General features: G+C 59.6%; 3 protein-coding genes across 10 annotated transcripts; all 3 read right to left on the bottom strand.

Moving 5' to 3' along the window:
• Window positions 1–470: 470 nt before the first annotated feature.
• On the bottom strand, window positions 471–3,851 carry CHMP2A (charged multivesicular body protein 2A). 2 transcript variants are annotated; one of them, XM_030848372.2, is made up of 6 exons: window positions 3,206–3,851; window positions 2,254–2,445; window positions 1,168–1,347; window positions 964–1,094; window positions 812–873; window positions 471–693 (listed from the first exon to the last, which is right to left on the bottom strand). In XM_030848372.2, exons 1-6 carry the CDS (start codon window positions 3,425–3,427, stop codon window positions 566–568), a joined length of 915 nt encoding a protein of 304 aa, XP_030704232.2. In that variant the 5' UTR covers window positions 3,428–3,851; the 3' UTR covers window positions 471–565. The 2 variants fall into 2 exon arrangements, with proteins under 2 accessions (XP_030704232.2, XP_030704233.1); XM_030848373.2 differs by having other exon boundaries at window positions 2,254–2,467; window positions 3,206–3,343.
• Window positions 3,852–4,001: 150 nt separating this feature from the next.
• UBE2M (ubiquitin conjugating enzyme E2 M) lies at window positions 4,002–6,829 on the bottom strand. Its single transcript, XM_030848376.3, has 6 exons — window positions 6,633–6,829; window positions 5,352–5,446; window positions 5,191–5,229; window positions 4,975–5,078; window positions 4,602–4,665; window positions 4,002–4,516 (listed from the first exon to the last, which is right to left on the bottom strand). The coding sequence occupies exons 1-6, from the start codon at window positions 6,739–6,741 to the stop codon at window positions 4,376–4,378; spliced, it is 552 nt and encodes a 183-aa protein (XP_030704236.1). The 5' UTR covers window positions 6,742–6,829; the 3' UTR covers window positions 4,002–4,375.
• Window positions 6,830–11,518: 4,689 nt separating this feature from the next.
• On the bottom strand, window positions 11,519–21,578 carry LOC115848039 (myeloid zinc finger 1). Of its 7 annotated transcripts, none has more exons than XM_060289042.1 (6): window positions 21,072–21,578; window positions 19,381–19,912; window positions 18,798–18,987; window positions 18,233–18,303; window positions 18,014–18,134; window positions 11,519–13,259 (listed from the first exon to the last, which is right to left on the bottom strand). In XM_060289042.1, exons 2-6 carry the CDS (start codon window positions 19,774–19,776, stop codon window positions 11,722–11,724), a joined length of 2,316 nt encoding a protein of 771 aa, XP_060145025.1. In that variant the 5' UTR covers window positions 19,777–19,912; window positions 21,072–21,578; the 3' UTR covers window positions 11,519–11,721. The 7 variants fall into 7 exon arrangements, with proteins under 7 accessions (XP_060145025.1, XP_060145029.1, XP_060145028.1 ...); XM_060289046.2 differs by having other exon boundaries at window positions 18,804–18,987; XM_060289045.2 differs by having other exon boundaries at window positions 19,381–19,816.
• Between the last annotated feature and the right edge of the window lie 682 nt (window positions 21,579–22,260).

Below are 22,260 nucleotides of genomic sequence, written 5' to 3'. Positions count from 1 at the left end.
GGTCACCCGGTAGGTAGGCAGACCCAGGCTAACCTGTGGGCAGGCAGGGTGAATCCCCAGGTAGGTGCTGCACGGCAGCTCATTCTCCCCGAGAGCTTCCTGGACTGGCTTGGAACTGTTTCTCGCAACCAGCTCATCAAAGTGAGCTGGGTGGGCTGGGCTAAGCGGAGTTGGGCAGTGTATCCCTGGGGGACAGGCCTGCACTCCTGGGATGCTACCAGGATGTCTGGGGAGCCTGCCTTCTTGGGGGTGCTGGGCCAGTGTCTGCTGCTCATTTTCACATCCCAAGCCCTGAAGACGGGTGGGCTTGGTCTGTCCACTCCCGCCAAAACGAGAAAACTTCCAGCCCTCTGTCTTATACCCCAGCTAATGTGGCACACATGACCAAGCCCTGCCTGAGCAACTCCTGTCAGCCCTGTCACCAGACTCCCAGCCTGGCTCACATCAGGCCACTCACACAGGCCCAAGACTAGTGGCCAACTTCTTTTATTGCAGAAGGTACAATGAAAATGCTGGGCCCTCCGCTGGCTCCCTAGGGTGGCACGGGGGTGTGTTGTGTGTGCAGTCAGTCCCTTCGAAGGTTTTTGAGCCGCTCCTCCAGGTCTGCGTCTGCATCGACTAGGGCGGAGGCTGCAGCCTCTGCTTTCTTCCCACTGGCAGCCACACTGAGGGAGCCTCCAGTGGAGGGGAGGTCTGCAGAGAAGGGGGGTTAGGAAGAGAGCCCCTGCTGGAAGGAGTAATGCTGGGAGAGGGAGGGTCTGCGCGATGGCTGAGCTGCGCGCAGGACAGGGCCCAGGGTCTGGACACTCACTTGACAGCTCATCGGTCAGGCTCAACCCCAGCTCGTCCAGGACCTGGGCTACAACAGCGTCACTAGGTAAAAAAAAAAGAACTATGAGGGCCAGGCACCCGGAGGGCCAGGCATCCCCTCTGTCCCCACCCTCCTGCCTCCTGTCTCCAAACCTCTCCTCTTCATCGTCCTCGTCACCCATGGCATCGTCAATGGCATCGTTCATCATCTCCTCCTTCATGTCCATAATCTCCGCCTGCCGCTCGAACTCCATCATGATCTTCTGGATCTGGGGCAACTTCAGCTGGAAGTGGGAGGAGGGTGAGTCTGGCCCCTGAGGTTAGCAGGGGTAGGGAGGGGGATCGGGAGAGGCGCACCTGTCTGTTCATGGTGCCCATGGCCTTGGTGACGCCCTTCATGGCTTGTGCCATTGAGTTGTTAGACTTGAGTGTCTGGATCTTGAGGGACACAGCTTGGATGTTGGCCCGCATCAACACAAACTTGCGCACGTACCGCCTTGTGCGCACCAGGTCTCTTGCCATGATACGCACGGCGTCCTGCGAGGGGACAGAGGTGGCAGGGAGCCAGCCTTGGGAGTGTGCTCACTGCCACTCCACCATGCCCACTGAGGCTTTCAGGGGCTCCTATGTGCCTGCTCCCACTGGCCACTGTTCCCTCTCGCCCTCATGCCTCTTGGGTCACCACTGCACAGACTCCTCTGCGGCCTTCTCATCTCTGCTCCAGAAATGAGAGGAAGAAAGGTGGGGCCACCCTTGAGGGGTCCTTTTCTCTCCATGTCTATAGAGTCAACACCCATTCCTGAATTTCTCTCCTGGCCAAAGAATGTGTGTCTCCCTCCACCTCACACAGGCCCTCACCTCAAGTACAGGATCCTGATTCACACACGAACACTTCCAAACCTCACCTTTTCACTTCCTCCCCAGAGCTCTTCCTTGCTTTGCCCATCCCAGGAAATGGCGCCTCAACCCAGCTGCTCAGGCCAAAGCTCTGTCGCCCATCAAAGGTGCTGCTCCCCAGCGGTTCAGGCTGTGCCCATCTCTCTGCTCACTGGCCCCCAGGGCCAGTGCATCCCATGCCACGTGGGCTCCCACTGTGGCCCACGATTCCAAGTGGTCTGGCCCACATCCACTCCTCTGAGCTCACCCATCACTCTCTCATGGAGCATCTGCTCTTCCATCTGACACACTTGCTGTTCTATCTGACACACTTGCCACTTGGATTTTCACGGGCTCACTCTCTTCCTTACTCAACGTTTGGCTCTGTTACCACCTCCACAGAGGCAGCCTTTTGGACCCTGAAACTAGGGAAAGCCCCACTCAACCCTTCATTTCCCTAGAAGCACCTCCCTGTTGGTGCTCAGCATGTCCAGTTTGCTGCAGCCCCAGTGTGTGAACAAGCAACAGCACTGGCCTGTGTCCCAGGCTGTGCCCAATCGAGCTTACCATCTGGCCCTGCTTGGCCATTTTCTTGATGTCTGCAATGATTTTCTTCTCCTGGGTCTCTAGCTTCTGTCGCTCACGGTCCAGCTCTCGCATGGCGCGGTTCAGCGCGCGCTGGTTCTGCCGCAGCAGCTCCTCCGGCGTCTTCCGGCGCCCAAATAGCAGGTCCATGGCCGCAGGAGCCCACCGGTAGGACTGGGGCAAGTGTGAAGCCTTACTGCAGAGTGGTGTGAGGCCCAAAACGAGGGCATGAGGCAGAGCTGGGGTCACACTGTGTATGGGCAGGGACAGATGGGGGCTCCCAAAATGGAAAGGGCCGAGCAGGGAGAAAAGGCGTGAATGGAAGGCCAAAAGAGTGGAGTCTGGAACTTGGGTAGCCCCAGGGACATGAGTGGGGACAACGTGCCCACCCCAACCCCTCCTCCATCACAGTGCCCCCACAGAGGTTCAAGGCTTCCACCTCGTCCTGCAGACCCTGCGATGAGGCCCTAGCGTGTTCGGTGGACTGAGACTGGAGATGGCCGTGTTTGGGCTGACGGGGGTAGGGGGCACTTGGAACCCTGAGCGCCAAGGACAGGGCACTTGAGAGGGTCCCTGACAGGAGGAGGTGGAGGCTGCGAGTGCTAGAAACAGGGTGGATGGGGGCGGCCCTGAAGCTGACAGCGTATGCATGGAATTCGGTTTGGGGCGGGGGTCCTAAATGCTGAGGGAATCTGGGCGCGGAGAATAAGGTTGGGGGGCGTTGCGGACTCCTGTACAGAGGGAGGGATGCTAAGTGTTGGGGTGCCTTGTTCACGCAGGAAAGCCTGGGGGGCCATTCGGGGTGTTGACCACTGAAGGCAAGACAGCATGGGGTCCTCTGATGATAAGGCCGGGTCCCAGAGAGGGGCGAGGCCCTCGTACGCCGCCACCCACGCGTCCACCCAGGGCCCGCACCCCAGTAGGGGCCACTCACCGGAGTTGCGACAGGGACTCGCTTCCGTTTCCGGGTCACGCTCTTCTCGCTGGGAGCCCCAGAGCGCCCACCAACAGACCCTCGGTTCTGTCGCGTCGGCGGTCGCCGCCGTTTCCGGATTAAACCACCTGACGTCACACGCCCCGCCGGCGCCCGGAATGCTGGGCGGGGACAACAGCGCGCGTGCGCACGCGCCGGGGACCAGACCGGCCCCAGGCGCATGCGCACCAGCTTCCGTGTCCCTGCCGCAGACTCGGTGTTCCACAGGTTCAAGTCCAGCCTGAGGGAGCCGAGCCACGGCCGGAGTCCTGGTCCTTGTGGGGTTGGCGCCCTTCCGGGCAGCCACCCGGAGGCCCTGCACCCCACCACGTTACCCACTGTAGGGCCCAGCTCATCTCAGGGACCCAGAACTCTCGCTGATGTTTCTGGACCTCAGGCACCCGGTGGCACCAGACAGCGTTCTCCTCGTCAGGCCCTCCCATGGCAGAAGGGGGCAGAACAGGAGATGGTGCGGACTTTCTTGTATGTTGGCTTACTGGCCAGGAAGCCTGTGGTTACTGGATCCTGCCCCTCCTTTGTTCCGGAGTGGGATTCATCCCACCCTGCCCGAGGCCTGGGGCTTGGTCCCCTCACGACTCCCAGGGCTGCCCCAGGCACTGGGCAGCCTGCTGATGCGGGGGCGGGGGGGGCCCCCTAACGCCACCTGTGATCACACAACTCCCACCGCGCTTGCTGCAGGAGCCCTGGTGGACATCACCTGCCCCTCCCACCCCACAAAAGGAAGAGGCAGAGGCCATGCAGTAACATTCCCCTTTAATAGCCTGGCGGGACCTCCAGTGGTGCAGGGGTGGGGTGCCGGGTGCCCAGCCACCCTTGGCCTCCCACCCCAGAGCCCAGATTAGGGGGGCTGGACAGCACCCAGCGTGGGGCTAGACAAGCCAATTCATTTCCCATCGCTGAGCGGGTCGGGGGAGGCAGCGCCGACCTCAATCACATGGTGGTTTAAAAAAAAAAAAAAAACTAGGAGCGGGTGGCAGGGAGGGGTGGCAGGTCAGGGCATGGGATTCCCCCACCGGCTGCCCCATGCCCCCCCCCACCTGTGGCCCCCAATAAATATTTGCAGGGGACGCCGGGGCTGGTGGCCCTGGCAGGGGTGTGTATGCGCCAACCCTATTTCAGGCAGCGCTCGAAGTAGGTGGAGCCAATATAGCCACCCCGCATGGAGCGCTGCACGTTCTGCTCAAACAGCCTCCGGTTGTTCTGCAGGACCTCGGCGGCTTCCTTGTTCAGTGGGTCTTCAGGGTTGGGCTCCTGTGGCCGGTATGGGTGGGGGTCAACAAGCCCAAGGGGCAGAAGTCCAACCTCCCCCAGCCCCAGCGCCCCCGCCCCTACTCACCAAGAAGAGATACTGCAGGCCATAAATTATGGAGTTTATCGTAAGGACTGGCTTCCAGTCCTCTCTGTGGGCAGAGAACATCATGATCAGGGGCTGGTGAGTGGGAAGCCGCCAGAGGCCCTGCTGGGACCGGACAGATCAGGCCCAGGGCACGGGACAGTGCGGATGGGAGAAGCTAGCAGGAGGGTGCAGAGAAGGACAGACCATGGAGAAAGCCAAGGTCAAGCCACGAGGAAGAAAATGTGGAGATGAAGAGACAGACGAACACGCACCACAAGGGGTAAGGAATGGACAGAGACTGGTGTAGTGCAAGGCCATGAAGGGTGCCTGGCAGGCAGGGCTGGGGGGAGCTGTGGAGGGCTAGTGCCCTCACCTGAGAATGTTGAGGCAGACGTTGCCCTCGAGGTCAATGTTGGGGTGATAAACCATCGTCTCACACTTCACCTTGGGGGGGTCATGCGGGTAACCCTGGCCCACCTGGCTCCAGGAAAAGAGAGGGGAGGTGGATAGGTGCCCCAGCAGTGCCTGGCCGGGGCCTCAGCTGTTGCTTCCTCAGCCCAGGGAGCCACCCCGGCCCACCGAGACTCACCTTAAAACTGAACACAAACTTCCCGCTCTTGTAGAAGCCCTGTGAAGGAAGAAAAGAGGAGCTGGGATCCCATCCAGCAAGGCCTGGCAGGTGAACCAGGTATCCCTACTTGAGGTGGGGCCACCCGCCGTGCCTGGGAGTCCAGCTGAGTGTGCCCTCACCTCATCAGGACAGATAACCAGCTTGAAGTTGAGGAGGTCGTCTGGATCTGAGAAGCTGATGTCGCACGTCTTGGGCAGATTCAGCTCGTTTATGTCTAGGTTTTCACAGCAGAAAAGGGAAACAGAGAGAAAGAAAGAGGGAGAGAGAGGAGGGTGTTCAGAGCAGGTGCAGGTGCCAGCAGAGCCTCCATAGCCTCCTCCAGGACCCCAGCTTTGTCCTGGGCAGTGGGACACATCCCCAACCCTCTCCCTGCTCTTTCTGCTCCCCAGTCTCCAGGCAGGCTCTTCTGGATCTACAGAACACCACAAACACACATGTTCAATTGTGACTGTGCTTGAGCTCCTGGCCCAGGGTAAGTTCCAACTCTTCTGAATCCACAGCCCTAAGTCCCAGCACCCAACAGCTGGGTCCCCCCGCAACCCAGCTCCTAAATGCCCCCACTCCCATGTGCCCTCCAAGAGCCTCTGACTACCCCACACCCAGGATCCCTGGCCATAACCCCCACCTTCTAGAGGAGTCCCCAATTATCTGCCCAAACTCAAAGACCTTTTTCCCCTCCATACCCTAAATCATCCCCCCACCAATCCCTGGTCCCCAAGATCCATATACTCCTCTTTCTGCCTATCATCCCAAACCCAGGTTCCCATCTGACCCCCAGATCTGTTAGTTCCCAGCCCTCCTACCTTACACTGTTCTGACTATAAGATTTCCAGCATCTCCAGCACCATGGTCTAAACCCAACTCTACTCCTATCTCTAATCTCTGGCACCCACTGTCCCTCCCTCCTCCTCCTGTCACCCTAAACCCCAAATTGCCATGTGACGCCCCCCCCAGACCCACGAAACCCAGGCCCCAGAACGTACTTCACCACGCCTGACTCTGATTCCCACTGACCCCAGCATAAAACACTAAATCTCCCACTCGGATCCTCAATCCTCGGCCCCCACTATCCATATCTCCTCTGCCTTTCACCCAGGTTCCCGTCTGACCCCGCAGACTCTCGAGTTCCCGGTCCCCCCACTACACTGCCACCCTCAGATTCTCAGTCCCTAATATCAGACATCTGGCTTTTCAAATACCTTCAGTGCCCCATCCTCGGCCCCGCATCTCTGACCACTTCAGTGACTATTACTCCACCCCTGATCCCTCAATCCCCAGGCCCTGATCTCCGATCCCCACATCCGCGGCCCCCCCATTTCTGACACCTCTGACCCCTGGCGACCGCATTACCCCAAGCCAGGCCCTGACCTCCGACCTCCACCCCCATCCCGACTCCTTACCCTTCTGGATCCGCAGCTGCGCCGCCGACGCCTTCTTGCTGCTGCCCTTGGTGCCGCCCGCCGACTCCTCCTCCTTCTTCTGCTGCTTCAGCGAGAACAGCTTGATCATCCTGCCGCCGCCGCCGCTGCCGCCCCTGCGGGGCCCGGGACCCCGGCCACCCGGCCCCCCGCCGCCGCCGCCCTTGCCGCCTCCGCCACTCGGACCCGCCGCCGCGGCCTCTTCGGCTGCTGCCGCCGCCCGCCCGGCCTGCCGCGCCGCTCCGCGCCCACCGCGCGGCCCGCGTCGGCTCCCGTAGTCGGCTCCGGCCTGGCCCGGCGCCTCGGGCTCGCTCGGCAGCACTCGGGCCCACTCGGCTGTTCTCGTGTCCGCTCGGCCCCGCCCCCACCCGCCGCTCCCTCCTCCCCCTCGCCCGCCCCGGTGTCCTCAGGCCCAGCGGCGGCTGCGGACGCGGGGTCCTCAGGCCGCGCCACTGGCCCGTTCACTCGCTCCCTTCCCGAGGGGGTTGCGGCTCGGGTCGGAAGAGGGAGGCGGGGGCTGCGGTGGCGACGGCCGTGTACTGGAGGAGGGTCGGCTTCCGCGGCAGCAACGGCTTCGGCGCGGAGGTCCGCAACGGCCTCGGGCGCCCCACCGCTTCGGATATTTCCGCCGCCTGCCCGCTTCGGCTCTTTCCGCCCGGCCTGCGCTGTGCGCCTGCGCAGCCGCCGACGCCACCGCCCCGCGTTGCTCCGCGATGGGACTTGGGGATCGGGCTCCTTCGGCTAGGCTCGAGTATTTCCGTTCGCGCAGGCCGGGCCGGCCGGTCACTTCCGGGGACGCCCGCGGGTCCAGGGAGTGGGGCGGTGTTGCCGCCATCTTTAAGTGGGGCAGATGCGGGCAGCTTCGCTTGCGGTCCAACCATTCCCACTTGCACTTGTGCAGACGGCGGCGTAGGCGGGCCAAACGAAGTACTTGGCCCCGGGGTTCACAGACTGAGGCTGGGTCAGGTCAGAGCCTGAGCAAGGCAGGGGCGTTGCCTAGAGGATGCGTGGTCCAGCACTTTCGGTGTCCCATCGCAAACCCAAAGAACCCTCTCGCAGAGAGTCTGGTTGAGGTAAACTAACAAATAAAACGTGTATTGTGTCAGAGAGTAGGAAGCACTGTGGAGGTTTACACAGGCTGACACACTTCGGAAGCGGAAAGTGGGGAGGGCCACGCTCTGCGCGGGTCTACAGTTCCAGCGGAGGTGCCCTACGACCTTCCGCCGGCTGCGCGTGAGATGTGGGCGGGGCCAATCTCCCCTCCAATCACGGCTCAGCGTGCCTCGGCGGGGCGGGAGGAAGCGGCGCGGAGCGGTTCTGCGATTTCAGGCTGTCACCAAGGGAACCGTCGGGCGGTGAGCGGTGCCGCGAGGGCTGGTTGGGGCGGGGGGCCGGGCCCGTGGGGGCGGCGGGGGCTCTGTCTCTCAGCCTGCCCGCGTCCGAATGAGGCTCCTGCCGCACGTCACATCCAGTCGCTGAGGCCACGTGCCGCCATCATACGGACCACCAAGGGAGAAGTAGTCGCGGCGGCCCCGTTGGGCCCGCGCTGGGGGTGGGCAGGCTCAGTCCATGGCCTCCTCTTGGCGAACGACCCCGGCCCCATCCTCACCCCAGGGAGTCGGCTCTACGCCTTCGGGTCTTGATTTGGCGTCCATCCCGGCCCCAGCCTCCTCAGAGGCCCTGCCCAGGTATCCTCGGCGTCTTTGGGCTCCGTGGACTGATCCCCGTGGTGTCTGTGCAGACGCTCCCCCTTTTGCCCCTTTCCATTCTCTTTCCACCATCCCACACGCCCCTCTTCAGCCCTGTAGTTGTCCTAGCTTCACACTCCCAGCTTCGTTGACTCCCCTGAGAGCTGAGTGCTGGAGAGGCGCCGGAGTGAGGATGGGAGATCAGAAGCTGCAAACGGCTCAGGTTTGGGGCTGACAAGATTGCAACCATCCCAGGGTTCTCAGGCTTCAGACATGGCTGGTCCTGGGACCCAGAGGGCTCTTCCAGACTCAATTTCCCTCTCCCTCTCCGTTCTTCTCATCCGCTCTGCTCTTGCTAATTATTTATTTTTGTACAGGACGTGAGGGTTGATGACCATACTGTGGTTTCCAGCCAAAGTCTCAGGGGTGGTTTCTATTGGCCAGCCTGGTTCATGTGCCCATCCCCAGGCCAGTTGCTGAGGCCCTTCCGCTAAGGTCCCATCTGGGGATGGGGAATTAGTTCCCTGGAGAGGACTAGCCAAAGCTTGACTCACATGATCTCTGATCTTGTGGCTTCCCCACCGTCCAGTGGGGGAAGACTTGACCATGCAACAGAATGCTAGGCAAAGGGGGCCATGGTTTCTGGACCAGGGAGGAGGGGATGGCCTCATCCCCCTCATCCCCTCAACCCAGGGGGCTGGGTTGGAAGTGGTGCAGCTAAGCTGTATATTCCTTGTCACCTTCGTGGCCCCCACTCAAGTGGCAGAGAGGCACAGGTGGTTTTGGTGGCAAAGGTGCCTGTGGCCCTTGGGCCTGCAGCCTCTTAGGATGCAACCTAGGGCTTAGCGCATGCAGAGGTCCTGAGGGAAGCTGGGGCCAGTGCCTTGGAGGGACTGGGCAGAGCGTGGCGGGTGAGTTGTGAGGGTGGAAGTGCACGTAGGGTTGTTAGCGTAGCCTCTGGGAGCTGATACTGGGAAGAAAGTGTCTGTTTGGGGAACGAGGGAGCAGGAGTAGGCAGGGAAGAGAGGCTGGGTGCCATGGGCCTCCAGGCTGGAGATGGACGGCTGGGATCGGAACAGTGCTGGGGGGTGGAGAGAAGTGGATAGATTCGGGAGGCTGGGCTTCTGGTGAGAATAATTGGATGGACGTGGCATGGGGAGGCTGGGCTTGAGAGTGAACAATATGGGCTCAGGTACAGACAGTCCAGGGACAGGCTGGCTGGGCACTGTTGTAGCTTTCTTAGATGACCAGTACTTAGGTATTCGTCTCCTGGGTTCCTCATATGGCTCTGGCCAAGTGGGGCGAAGTGGTCATTCTGTCCAAGCCCTCAGCCCTTGATGATAGTATGGTAACACTTGGGTTCTCGACCTGCAGCCACATGACTGGATTGCAAAGGTGTGCCTGACCAGCTGCAGAAATGACCTTTCATGGGTGGCCCTCACATAGCTGTTCATGTTGACTTCTTCTCAGAGGGTTGTTTTGGCAGGTGGGTCCATGGACTTCTCAAGGCTTCGGGTGTGGGGCCCTGGCCGGATGTCTCCATGCTTTTCATGTTTGCTGTAATTTTTCCTGTGTGGAATTTCATGTTTTTATGTAGTTGTGTCTGCATAGATTTCCCTTCATGATTAACACGAAGATGATCAAAGATGAGAGCTTTCTTGTTTTCTTTGTTTCAGATTATAAAAGTCATACAAATTGTAAAAAAATATATATATATATATAAGCCATGTTACAGGATTTATAAAGTTCCGGCAACATTCCTCCAACCTGAGACCACTGGCTACCTCAGTGTTCATTCATGTGCCTTCCCTGATCTGATTCTCCCAGCCCCTCCCTGCCTTCCTCTCCCCTCTGATTCTACAGATTCTAGACCAGGTTTCCTAGAATCCCCTTTGTGATCAGAGAGAACCGTGAGTGCTGTCAGAGGGTCCGGGGACGCCCCACCCCTGACTGTGCCACACAGGAGTGCCCCTGCATGGGGGGGCTGCTGACTTTGCCAGACGCAGTAGATGCCAGAGTGGCTCTGGTCTTGGCTAGGGCTAGACTAGCGGGGAGGTGGGGAAAAGAGAGGAATGGGGGAGGGGAGGAAGGGGGGCTGAGGCAGGGAGCATGCCTTCTCTAGCATGTCTGTAGGAAGCCTCTGGCCCGGGCTGGCTTGTCTTTCCCTGATACCAGGGCCCAAGTCTTGAGGGGATCAGGGTCACTCAAAGTGGCAGGGGCGAGTCCAGCTGCACTTCTGGAAGAAGCTTGGACATACAGGCCTAGAAGGGCTGTTCTGGAACCTCTAGGCCAAGGGCAGGCTGACACCCTCCTAGAGTGGGGTTTAAGTCCCAAGCCAGACCCTGCTGCATGAAGATGCCCTCTTTGGAACTGCCTTTCTCCATTGTCTCTGGCACTTACAGCACCCATGGGTGGAATGGGGGACTGTGTCAAGGCCTGAACAATAGGATGGAAGGGGAAGATGGGGCAAAAGAAGCAGTGGCACAGGAAGAGGTTGGAGGGTTCCAGAGACACCGGCCCTCAAGTCTGCAGGACACTGAACTGGAACTGGCAGTATCTGTCCATCTTCATGAAAGCCGCTGCCAGCTGTGCTTCCTGTGACTAGTTACTGAACACACGATAGATACCTCCCACTGTGCGGGAGCCCTTAGGGGCTGTGCGTGGGGCCAGGGAGGGAGGAGAATGGCGCATGATGGCAACGATCACCAGAGGGCTGGGGAACTGGCCTGGGGCTTGCAGCCACCTGCGGGTCTCGGACTGGCTGGAGTCTGCGGGGAACAGAGGAAAGCCTTTAAAGAATATGGATTCCCAGGTAAAGCCTTGTAGCTTTTACACCTAAGAAATGGCTCCCTAGGTTTAAAGTTTCATAAATACATATCCTCAGGCCGGCTCTGGCATGCTGGACACCAGTTTGATACTTCAGCACCTGATGATACTGGCTGCCAGTCCACGTCCTCATCTGGCAGTTGGCTTGGCCGGCAGACGTGTGGGTCGAAGGGAACATGGGCAAATAGTACAGGAGCCGTGGTGCAAGGAGGGCACCCCACAGATGTGGCCAGGCTCTGCTAGGGGCCACATCTGCAGGGGGCTCTGGCTCTTACAGGAATCATGTGGTTGCAAAGAAAGTGGTGGACCTGTGGGGTGGGCAGAGAGGGACCCAGGCAAGTGGGGAGGAACTGAATTGGTGCAGACCCAGACGCAGGTTCCGTGTACTGTTTATTGAGCACCTACTGGGCACCGGGCCCTAAGAGGGCTGGCTTGTACCCACGTGATCACAGGCCTCACAGCATCCCCGCGAGGTAGGTGTTCTGCAGCCCCCCCCTGCCCCCCCCCCCGCACGAAGGAACGAGGTGAGGGCGGAGAGGGGGTGCAGCGCGCGCTGGCTACTCTGCACTGTGGACGCGCTGATGCTGGATGAGCTTGGTGCTCTGGTGGAAGCAGCGGCCACAGTCCTGGCAGGCAAAGGGCTTCTCGCGCCGGTGGGTGCGCAGATGCTGCGTGAGCGTGGGCCGCTGGCGGAAGGCTTTGCCGCACTCGGGGCATGCGTACGGCCGCTCGCCCGTGTGGATGCGCCGGTGCTGCGTGAGGTTGGCGTGCTGCCGGAAGCTCTGGCCGCACTCCGGGCAGGCGAAGGGCCGCTCGCCTGTGTGGATGCGCTGGTGCTCGGTGAGCCGCGAGACTTGCGTGAAGCCCAGGCCACACTCGCTGCAGTGGTAGGGCTTCTCGCCGGTGTGCGTCCGCTGATGGCGAGTGAGCTTCAGACGCTGGCTGAAGCGCTGGCCGCACTCAGGGCAGGCGAAGGGCTTTTCCCCCGTGTGCACGCGCAGGTGCTGCGTGAGCGTCGGCCGCTGGCGGAAGGCCTTGCCGCACTCCGCGCAGGCGAAGGGCCGCTCGCCCGTGTGGATGCGCCGGTGCTGCGTGAGGTTGGAGCGCTGCCGGAAGCTCTGGCCGCACTCAGCGCAGGCGAAGGGCCGCTCGCCGCTGTGCACGCGCCGGTGCTGCAGCAACACCGAACGGCGGCCGAAGCGCTCGCCGCACTCCACGCAGCCGAAAGACTTGTCGCCTGTGTGCACCGCCTGGTGCTCCAGCAGCACGGCGCGCCGTGCGAAGCTCTCGCGGCACTCGCTGCACGGGAAGGGGCCTGGGGGCTCCGGCGCGCCAGGAGGCGCCGGGGGTGCCGCGCCGGGGCCCGGGGGGTCGCCGTGGATACGCTGGTGCTGCAGCAGGTTGGAGCGCTGCCGGAAGCTCTGGCCGCACTCGGCGCAGCGGAAGGGCTGCTCGCCCGTGTGCACGCGCCGGTGCTCCTCCAGGCGCGCGCTGCGTACGAAGCCTTGGCCGCAGTCGCCGCACACGAACGGCCGCTCCTCGGTGTGCGTGAGCTGATGGCGCAGCAGGTGCGAGCTGCGGCTGAAGCTGCGGCCGCATTCGCCGCACACGAACGGCCGCTCTCCCGTGTGTATCTTCTGGTGCCTCAGCAGGTTGCTGCGTTGGCTGAACACCTTCCCGCACACGTCGCAGCGGCCACCTCGCACGGCTCCGGCGCCTGTGCTGGGGCGACCTCGACCCCGGCTCCGGCCCCTGGCGGCACGCCAGCGAGCGGCGGCCAGCCCGGGGCCCACGCCCTGGCGGGGATCGTACGTGGGGTCCTGCTCACCTCCCGGGTCGCTGGAGAGCATCAGCGCGTGTGAGAAGCCACCTTCGAGGGAGGGTGACTCGAGTCGGCCCGTGAGGCTGGCCACGCCGAGGTCCCAGGGGAGGTGGATGTGGGGGCTCACAGTGTCTGGGCCAGCAGAGATGCTGTCCATCTGGAGTGTAAACCCTGCATTGCAGAAGGGGATCCACTCATTCATGACAGAGAACCCACTTGTGCCCAGAGCCACTCCAGCCCTGCAGAAACGGTGCGAACTAGAGCGACCTGAAACTGACCAAGGAGGCAGACAGAAGTGACGTGGGCAGGGGCAGGGGTTGTATCTGTGCAGGCTTCCCTAAGGAGGTGACAATAGGACAGACCCTTGCAGGAGGTGGAAGACTGAAAAGCTGGGGACAGGCTTTCCAGGTCTGACTTAAGTTTGTAAAAACCGCCTTTCTGGAAGGGCTGTAGGGCAAAGGTGGGGCAGGTGGCCCTTGCACTGTCCGGGTGGGTGATGATGGTTTCCACAAATGCAGAGCTGTGGGTGGGTCTGAGGGAGGCTGGAAGTGGAGCCAACAGGAAGGGAATAGGGCAGGGGACAGAGGCAGGGAATGCAGGCAACCAGGACTTTTGTCTGCCGTGCCTTCCTTGAGATGCCACGGGACTCCCGAGGGACAGAGGGCACGCACAGGCTGTGGGGCACAGGAGTCGGGCCCAGTCTGCCGGGAAAGGTGAACACGGGTGCCGTGGTGTGTACATGGCCTATGGAGTCCTGGGCCTGCATGTGATCAGACAGTGGTGGGTGTCTGCGGATAAAAGGAGCAGGTTCCAGCCACGCTGTGAGCACTCCATCATTAGATGTTGGGGAAGGGAGGCGATGTGAGCACAGGCAACGGAGAAGAAGGAAGTTAAAGCAAGGAGACTGGGAGACTAGCGAGGGCTTCAGTAGGTGACAGAAGACCTATCAGATGCCAAAGAAAACTCAGAAAAATTATACTGTGTCAAAGGAAATCATCTGTGCACAGCAAAAACCCTCCGAGTCAAAAGACGAATGACAAACTGAGAACTCTCCAGAGGCAAGGGACTAAGTAACCAGAGTAAGGTGCGCCGGTCAATCAACAAGAAAGACGGACAACCTGACAAACGTGGGGAAAGGGCAGGAAAAGAAAGGAAATGTCACGGATGCTTAAATTCCGTAAAATATGCTCAGGCCCCTCCTAGGAAGCAAAGTGCGTATTAGGGCCGTGCTCGTTACCGTTTCCACAGCCTAACTCCAGGAACCCAAGCATTCGTGTGCACCGCTCGCCAGCATAAACAGAAGCTAGTGTGGCAAAGGGCATCAGAATGTCCAATTTCCCACCCTCTGATCCAACAGTTCCACGTCTAGGTACTTCTCCACCAGTTGTGTTCCCCCTGTGTGAAATGGTCGGTGTAGGAGGTTTCTCAGTTCTCACTGAAAAGTAACCCAAAGGAATGTCAGTAGGGGCCTGGATGGATAAACAGGTGTGTCCACGGTGAGCCCCAGTGGGCTCTATGCAGCTGTCCAAAGAGGAGGGCGCTCGCTGCTGTGTGTTCAAGCGGGAAGATGCACGAAAAATGTCAGGCGTGGAACAGTGTGAAGATTAAGCATCCACGTGTAGTTTTAAAAACGGGAAATGAGTATGCACCTGAATTTGTGTTTGTTCTTCTATGCAGAGAATCTTTCTGGAAGTACGCACAAAAAACCGGTGATGTTGGCTGTTGGGGTGCAGGACCATGTGATACAGGCAGGAGAGGGGCATTCCACTGTATACTCCCTTGTGCTTTCTGAATTTTCTAACACGTGAATGTCCTAGCAATTCAAACTGTTCTCCTGATAAAAGCACTGGCTGCACAGAAGATGTTCGGTTGAGGGCAAGGGGAGCAGCCAGGAGACCTTATGGGGAGGCCAAGGTGGCTGAGGTGAGCTGTGGTTGTCTGGGGAAGAGTACAGCCTGAGGAAAGAATGGGGCCGCAGAGAAAGAACCCGCCGAGGAGCCTGGGGTGGAACTGCCGGTGTGGCTGGAGAGAGCAGAGAGACTGTGGGGCTGTGGGCTGAGAGAAGCAGGTCCAGGCTGGGGTGTCAGCTACACAGCATGAGGCAAGCCTGGCCAGCCAGCTGAAGACTGAAACAGCAGAAGGGGCATGTATCACATGCTACTCTCTCAGCTTCAACATGCGCAACTGACAGACAGAACATAAGAAAAGAGCTTTCAAAATACGTGGGGCAGCGCCAAAGCAAGAAAGGACGGTGAGATTCAGGAATCCAGAGCCTGGTGCATGGTGCTCTACAGTGCCAAGGCTGTGGAGACTGAGGATGAGAGCCAGGCTCTGTCATGAAGTTGGGGGTTGAGGACATAGCCTGGGTGAGCCCAGTCCATCCATGGACCTTTTGCTTTCATTGAGGCTGCAGAGGTATCTCCACTGAATGGCTAGGGGCCCAGATGAGCCTTCCAGTTGAGTTATGATGGACCCTGTGGCAGTCCCTCACCCAGGATGATGCTTAGGGCAGGGACAAACAAGAAGCCCCCAGAGCTGAGCAGGGCAGGCTGTCCACGTGCACCCAGTGGGAGCATTCACACCCAAGGAAACCAAGCTAACTAACAAGGCCGGAAATAACATAAGGTACTTGCAAATTCTCAAAGGATGGATCAGTATCCACAAAACAAGGACGCTATGAAAAAAGAATGAGTTTGGATCCTTGTTGATAAAAAACAGCAAATGGGGACTTCTGGGGAATAATGGTATCTATTTAAATTTGTTTCATTGTGCAACAACATTAAAAACCACCATAAAGGTTTTGTTTTATTCTTTCAAGGCATACAATCTACAGGGATGAAGAGAAGAAGAGAGGAAACAAACAAATCCCTGATATTTTCTACTCTGGAAAGCAAAATGGGCAAATGGTAACTGTACAGCAGACTGGAGAAGGCGAATAGTAAGTCAGCAGTGGGGAAGACTGAAAGAAATCAACCCGTTTTACCGCAGACGTTGAAAAGTTCAGGAGCTGGAGGTACCAGGTACCTCTGGCCACGCAGGTGAAGGGGCAGGGGCACTGGGCGGGCTGGGGAAGCTGTTTCAGAAGCTGAAGCTGAAGCTGGGCAGGGCTACTGCAGGGAACAGCCCTGGGTCTGTCTGCACAGAATTCTGAGGAAGCGGTGGGCAGTGCTGTAGCTGTGACTTTTGGACCTCCTCTCGCTTCCTGGCAAAGGGCTGGGTTGAGGGCGGGAGAGGACCCTGAGGGAGTCAAGGGAGTTAAGGGAAGTCACACTGGGCGCCGCGACGCTAGCCTCTCTCCCGGGATGCTGGCAAGAGGCTAGGAGTGCCTTCTTAGAACACTCAGAGGAGAGAACTGAAGATCCTCACAGCAGGGGTACCTTCAAGCAGCCCAGCCAGACTGCCCTACGACTGCTTCAGTGGCATCCACTCATGCTCCACCCACCCACTCACGTTTCCCAAGAAGTGAGTCTCCTTGGGGAGTGAACCCCTCACCCTCCCCTTCCAGCCCTGATTTGTTGTCCTGGCCGATAAGACCCTCACCCATCTGCTCAGAGCTGCCAGAGGGACCAGAGACCACACTGGGAGAAGAAAGCTTAAAAAACAAGTTATCGTTATCCTCAGAGAAATAAGGAAAGATGTTACAACTGTAAGAATAACAGAAAGTGGTTAAGAAAAATGAACGATCAGGGAAAGAAGACACTCCTGGAAATTAAAACTCTGCTAGCAGATATGCAAATCTCAAAGGAGGGTCTGGAGGCTATAACTGAAGACATTTTCTGGAAAATAGAGCAGAAAGAAAGGGATGGGGAAATCGCAGTGACCAGAACATTGGAGGATCTGTCCTAGAGTCCAATAACCAAGTAACAGGCATTCCAGAAACAAGAGAACAGAACAATGGAGGGGAAGGAAATCAAAGAAACAATGCAAGCCAGTTTCCCACAACTGAGAAATGTGAATTTCAAATTTTAAGGGCTCACCAACAGTGGTGCTAAAAAATGTTTTGACCCGGTTTCACAGCAATTAAAAAAAAAATGTTTTGAGAGAGAGTTAATAAAAAGAATTCTTCAGCCAAAATTCAGTGTAATACGAATGTGTTTCAGATATGGACCATAGCTCAGAACTTTACTTCCCACACCAGAGTTCACAGGAAGGTTCACCAGAACAAGGGGGTGGGACTTCCCGGGTGGCACAGTGGTTAAGAATCCGCTTGCCAATGCAGGGGACACGGGTTTGATCCCTGGTCCGGGAAGATGCACATGCTACGGAGCAACGATGCCCGTGTGCCACAGCTACTCAGCCTGCGCTCTAGAGCCCGCGGACCACAACTACTGAGCCCGCGTGCTATAACTACTGAAGCCCATGTGCCTAGAGCCCGTGCTCCGCAACAAGAGAAGCCTCTGCAATGAGAAGCCCGCCCACAGCAACAAAGAGCAGCTCCCGCTTGCCGCAACTAGAGAAAGCCCGCACGCAGGAACGAAGACCCAACGCAGCCAAAAAAATAAAATAAATAACGAGGGAGTAAACCAACGTAGAGAAGGGGTCCAGGGAACAGGGAGCCTGGCCGACGGCAGACCATTGTAGGCTGCGTGGCTGAGGTGGACAGCACAGGGCATCTGGCCTGAGAGCAGGGAACCGCTCTGTCTTGCCCAGTCCCCACCCTGTGTCAAGGTCCCCCCTGTCTGCCTACCCTGTGTACTGACTGCTGTCCCTCTCTGCCCCGCCCCCCAATCAGTGGGATGCAAGCCCAGAACCCGGGGGCCATCCAGGGTGCCGGGGCTGGGAGCGGACATGGGGAGCACAAGTCCTGCTCTCAGGAGGTTTTACTGGGGGCGGGGAGCAGCAGCTGGAGGGGCCATGAGGTTAGTGGGGGGCTTGGCTCTCGCGGGCAGGAGATGCTAAAGCAGGTTGAATGCTGCAGGCGATGGAGGAGCTCGGGGAATGCCGGAGTAAGGGGCCCATCTGAGCAGGGCCAGGAGTGGGATGGTCCGGGGTGGTGCTGCCCGTGTGGAGGGCCCCATATAACTCACCCGGGGAGAAGATGCTCCCAGCTTCCTCCTGCCACAGGGCCTCAGGGTGCTCCGTCCATGAGGACCCCTCAGGCCCAGTCTCACTATGGGGAGAGGCCTGGTCCAGCGCCACGCCACAGCCCTGAAACCACAGTGGTCACTGCTCGCCTGTGTCTGGCTAGGCCCAGGGAGGGACCTACCCAACCCCCACCCACTGAGGCTCCCAGAGCAGGGGCTCACCTGGGCCTCCTCAGGTAGGACAGTGGAAGTGGCCTCCTGGGGGTTGGTTAGAGGCCCAGAGTCCAGAAGCTCTGGAGAGGAAGGGTGGGGTCAGGCAGCTCCAGGGGCTCCCCACCCTGCTGCCCTCTTCAGTGGTGTGCCAGGTGCTGGGGTCCAGATGGGGCAAGAGCCGGGTGTAGACTTGGGGCTGGGCATGTCAAGGGGGCTCTAAGTGTCCACACAGGAATGGCAGAGAGTGTGGGTGGGCATGTCTGACACTTGTCTGGGAGGCGGATGAGAGAAGGGAATGCTCCCCAGCACTTTGGGGTCCTCCCTCCGCTGTGCCCACCCATACTCCAGCCTTCTGTCTGCTCTCGAGCAATCGGCTAATGTCCCCCAATGGATCTCCTCAGGGAGTGAACCCCACATGCCTCCCACACCAGGAAACCCCAATAGTCAGCTCCATGCCAGCTGAGAACATGGAAGGAACCACAGTGGTGACAGTTGGGCTTGGCACGCGAGGGATAATGACGGCCACTGGCTGGGCGGGATGTGGGGACCGCCAATGCATGGGCACGTTACCTACCCTCACCTGGATCCTCTGTAACCCCAGGCTCCTCTTTCACCCATAGGCCCAGTGACGACTCCTGTGTGGCCCCACGGGGCATCTCAAGTCCAGGTTCTGGAGTCCGAGGTGTGATTTGAGGGAGGGGCTGGAAGTCGGAGGGCTCCATCTTCTCTGATAGCACCTCCTGGCCTTGCACCTGGACTGTGACCTGGGGAGGTGCCCCCCACCATAAGGAGCTCAGGTAGGGAGTTCATGGGCATCCACCCTATCTTGGGACCCCAGGGGTCCTGACTGACTAGGTCCTCTAAGGACCCATGTCCACCAGGGACAGAGCAAGGAGCAAAGGGACCACCTGCAGTTGCTCTCCTGCTGCTGACACCCACCCTCTCTCCCCACCCTGCATCCCTTGTCCATGCCTCTAGGTGATGGAGGGATGGGCCAGTGATGCTGGCCCTGGAACCCCGTCTGCCCTCACACAGGGTCTGCTGCAGGTGACCACTTCCAAACCACAAGGGGCCAGTGTCTGGCTGAGCATAGCACCTCCCAGGAAGAGGCGGAGATGCATACTGTTCCAGCCCCGACCCCAGGGCCACTGACTCACCCATCTCCGGGGCCCTCCTGGCTCCCGGCGCAGGCCCTCGACCAGGGCAGCGGCCTCCTCAGGGCTGCCTGGCTGCTGTCCCCGCACGCGGGCCTGGATCTCGGGGGGCAGCGCGCCCAGGAACTGCTCCAGCACCAGCAGCTCCAGCATCTGCTCCTTGGAGTGCACCTCAGGCCGCAGCCACTGGCGGCAGAGTTCACGGAGCCGGGCCAGCGCCTCGCGGGGACCCACTGCCTCCTCATAGTGGAAGTGCCGGAAACGCTGTCGTGCAGCCTCTGGGCCGGGATCCCATGGGGCGGCTTCACCCTCCTCCTCAGACTCCTCCAGCTTCACCGTGATGGGCCCCTCATCTTCTGGGGGTGCGTGGCCCGGGGAGCCCAGAGCTGTGGGCCTCATTGGAAAGACCAGGCTGGAGCTCTGAGGCCAGTGTCTCTCCCTGGGGGAGGAATGGGATGAGGCTGCTGCGATGAGGACAGTGGTGACAAATGCTTATTGAGAGCCTACTGGATGCTGTGCTGTTGAATCCCGAGACCTGCCAAGTGGAAGGAGGATGAGGAAACTGAGGCACAGAGGCAGTCCCGTACCAAGGAGCCGTGGGGCTGGTGAGCCCTCGGTGAGCCTCTCTAGCTGGGCCTGTGCAGAGTCTCTGGTAGCCCCCTGTTCCTGGGCTGCTTCTTAGGCCCAGAAGGCACCTCGTCTCTCCCCCAAAGCCCATGCTTCTTCTACATGCACCACCTAACCCCTGCTCTGCATCCCTCTCTCTACCAGGTGAATGCCACCTACAACATCCACTGCCTAGGCATCTACACCACTACCACCCCTCCCCCACCAACGCCAGTCTATCACTGCAGCGTCCAGTCTCCCGCCTTGTCTCTCAGACCACTCCCCTCCCAGCGCGGTTTCACAGCGCAGCCTGACTGCACCTGCCCCACCCCACACCTGTGCAAGGTCACCTGTATGGCCCAGCACCCAGACACCATTCTCCCCCCATTCAGCCCCGTTCTCTGAGCCCGACTTGTCACAACACGCAATGCCCCACTATCTCCTCCGTTTCCTGATTTAGGTGGGACTAGGAGGTAACAGGGGAGTTTTCAGAGGGGAGCTACAAAGGAGCCAAGACCACTGGACTCGGAGCCTGCAAGGAAAGTCGGAGATTCTGCCCAGCCTATTTGCCACGTAACCTCGGCTTGTCGCTGTGCCACTGTGAACCTCCGTTTCCCCCACCCCCACCACACTCGCGCTGCTCCTTATGCAACTGGAGGTACAGTGCAACCTTTGTAGAGAGATCTGAGTTTATTAAGGAAGTGGATTGGATTTCGAGGGCCGCCTGATCCCGTGGGTCTAACCTTCGCTCCTCAAGGTTCCAAGTCAACCTGAAACCCCAGGAGACGGCTGGGCCTCCGTAATCTGGCCGGCCCTGCGGAGCTCCCTGAACTACATTTACCAGAAGCCTGGGCGGGCACCTTCTGCTTTAGGGAGCCGGGACAGGTCCGGGTGCCGCCATGGCAACTGGGGGCGGGGACTCCAGATTCTGTCGCCGTGGCAACGCGCAGTGATTGACGAGCCGCGCGCGACAGCGCTGGCCCCGGCCACGGGGGACACCCAGGCCCCTGTCCTACGCTCCCGATCCCGCTGGGCCGCCGCCCCCGTCCCCGCCCGAACCTTCCCGGTTGAGGGGCCCCCGCCCTCACCTCCGCGCTCAGCGGGCCGCTCCGCGCTCCTGAGCATGCGCACTCGCCGACCTTCCCTCCCCGGCCGGACTATGTCTCCCAGAACGCTCCACGCACCAGCCGGAAGCGCCGCCTTGCCCGTCCCCCACCCTCGCCTCAGTTTCCACCCTCCTCCCGCTGTGCCCCGGGGCAGCGTTGTTCGCAACGATCGGGTCACACTCCGGGCCGCGTCTTCCCGCGCTCCCAGCCTCAAATCCAGGCGTCCAGGCGCCCGTCGACGCGAGCAAGCTTCTCAGGGGGTAACGGGCGGCCGCACCGCCTTCCCAACCGCGCATGCCGCCACCAAGTCTCCCTGAATTCTCTACGGGGCTTCCGGGGATTAGCAGGGCTCTGCACCAATCACGGCCCTCGCTAGGACGCCGTCAGCCCCTGTCTCCATGGCAACCCCCTGTGGAGACCCGGCCACCCCTTCCACCGCCCTCAGGACCGCAAGGGAGCCTCTCCCACTTTCGCCTTGGAGAGAGGCTCGGCCGGCTCCTGTCCGGGAGGAGGTCAGCCAGTCCTCCGCGCGCGTGCGCGGCGCGATGACAGTTTTTTTTTTTTTTTTTTGCGCTCGTGGGCGGTAGGCGGGCCCGGGCGTCTTCATGGTAACCAGTGGGCCGTGCGGGCGGTTTCCAGGGCAACCCTGGGTACCGGCCGGCGTCTGAAAGAGGATGGGAGAGGTAGGCTGAGGGTAGAGATGCGGAGCGAGAGAGACAGGACAGACAGACACAGACTCGGGGGCGCGGAGAGTTGTGAGGAGAGACAGTGAAAGTGAGTGAACAGACACAGGGACAGAGACACGGGCAGGACAGAAAGAGACCTAGGTCAGAGAGTCAGGGCTGGGCAGACATGTGTGTCAGAACAGTTAACAAGAGGGAGAGCGATCAGGGCGGGATGGAGAGGAAAGGAGAGACAAAGATTTACAGCGACAAGACGTGCAGCTCGAGATTCAAGGGACAGACAAGGATCAGGAGTACAGAAGCAAGAGGGGAGAAAGGGACAGACATTAGAGATACAGTAAAGTGGATCGAGAGTTTTTAAAGACTCAGAGAAGGGTGACAGCAAGAAGAGAGAAAGACGGAGCGGGAGGGACACATGTTAAGGAAACTTATCCAAAACTTGCCATTAAGAGAAAAAAAGATGACTGGAAGAACTAGCACCGTCTCTA

The sequence above is a fragment of the Globicephala melas genome, chromosome 19 (assembly GCF_963455315.2).
Source record: "Globicephala melas chromosome 19, mGloMel1.2, whole genome shotgun sequence".
NCBI lineage: Eukaryota > Metazoa > Chordata > Mammalia > Artiodactyla > Delphinidae > Globicephala > Globicephala melas.
Note: the sequence above shows the minus strand (reverse complement) of the source record. Positions and strands in the feature narration are given on the sequence as shown.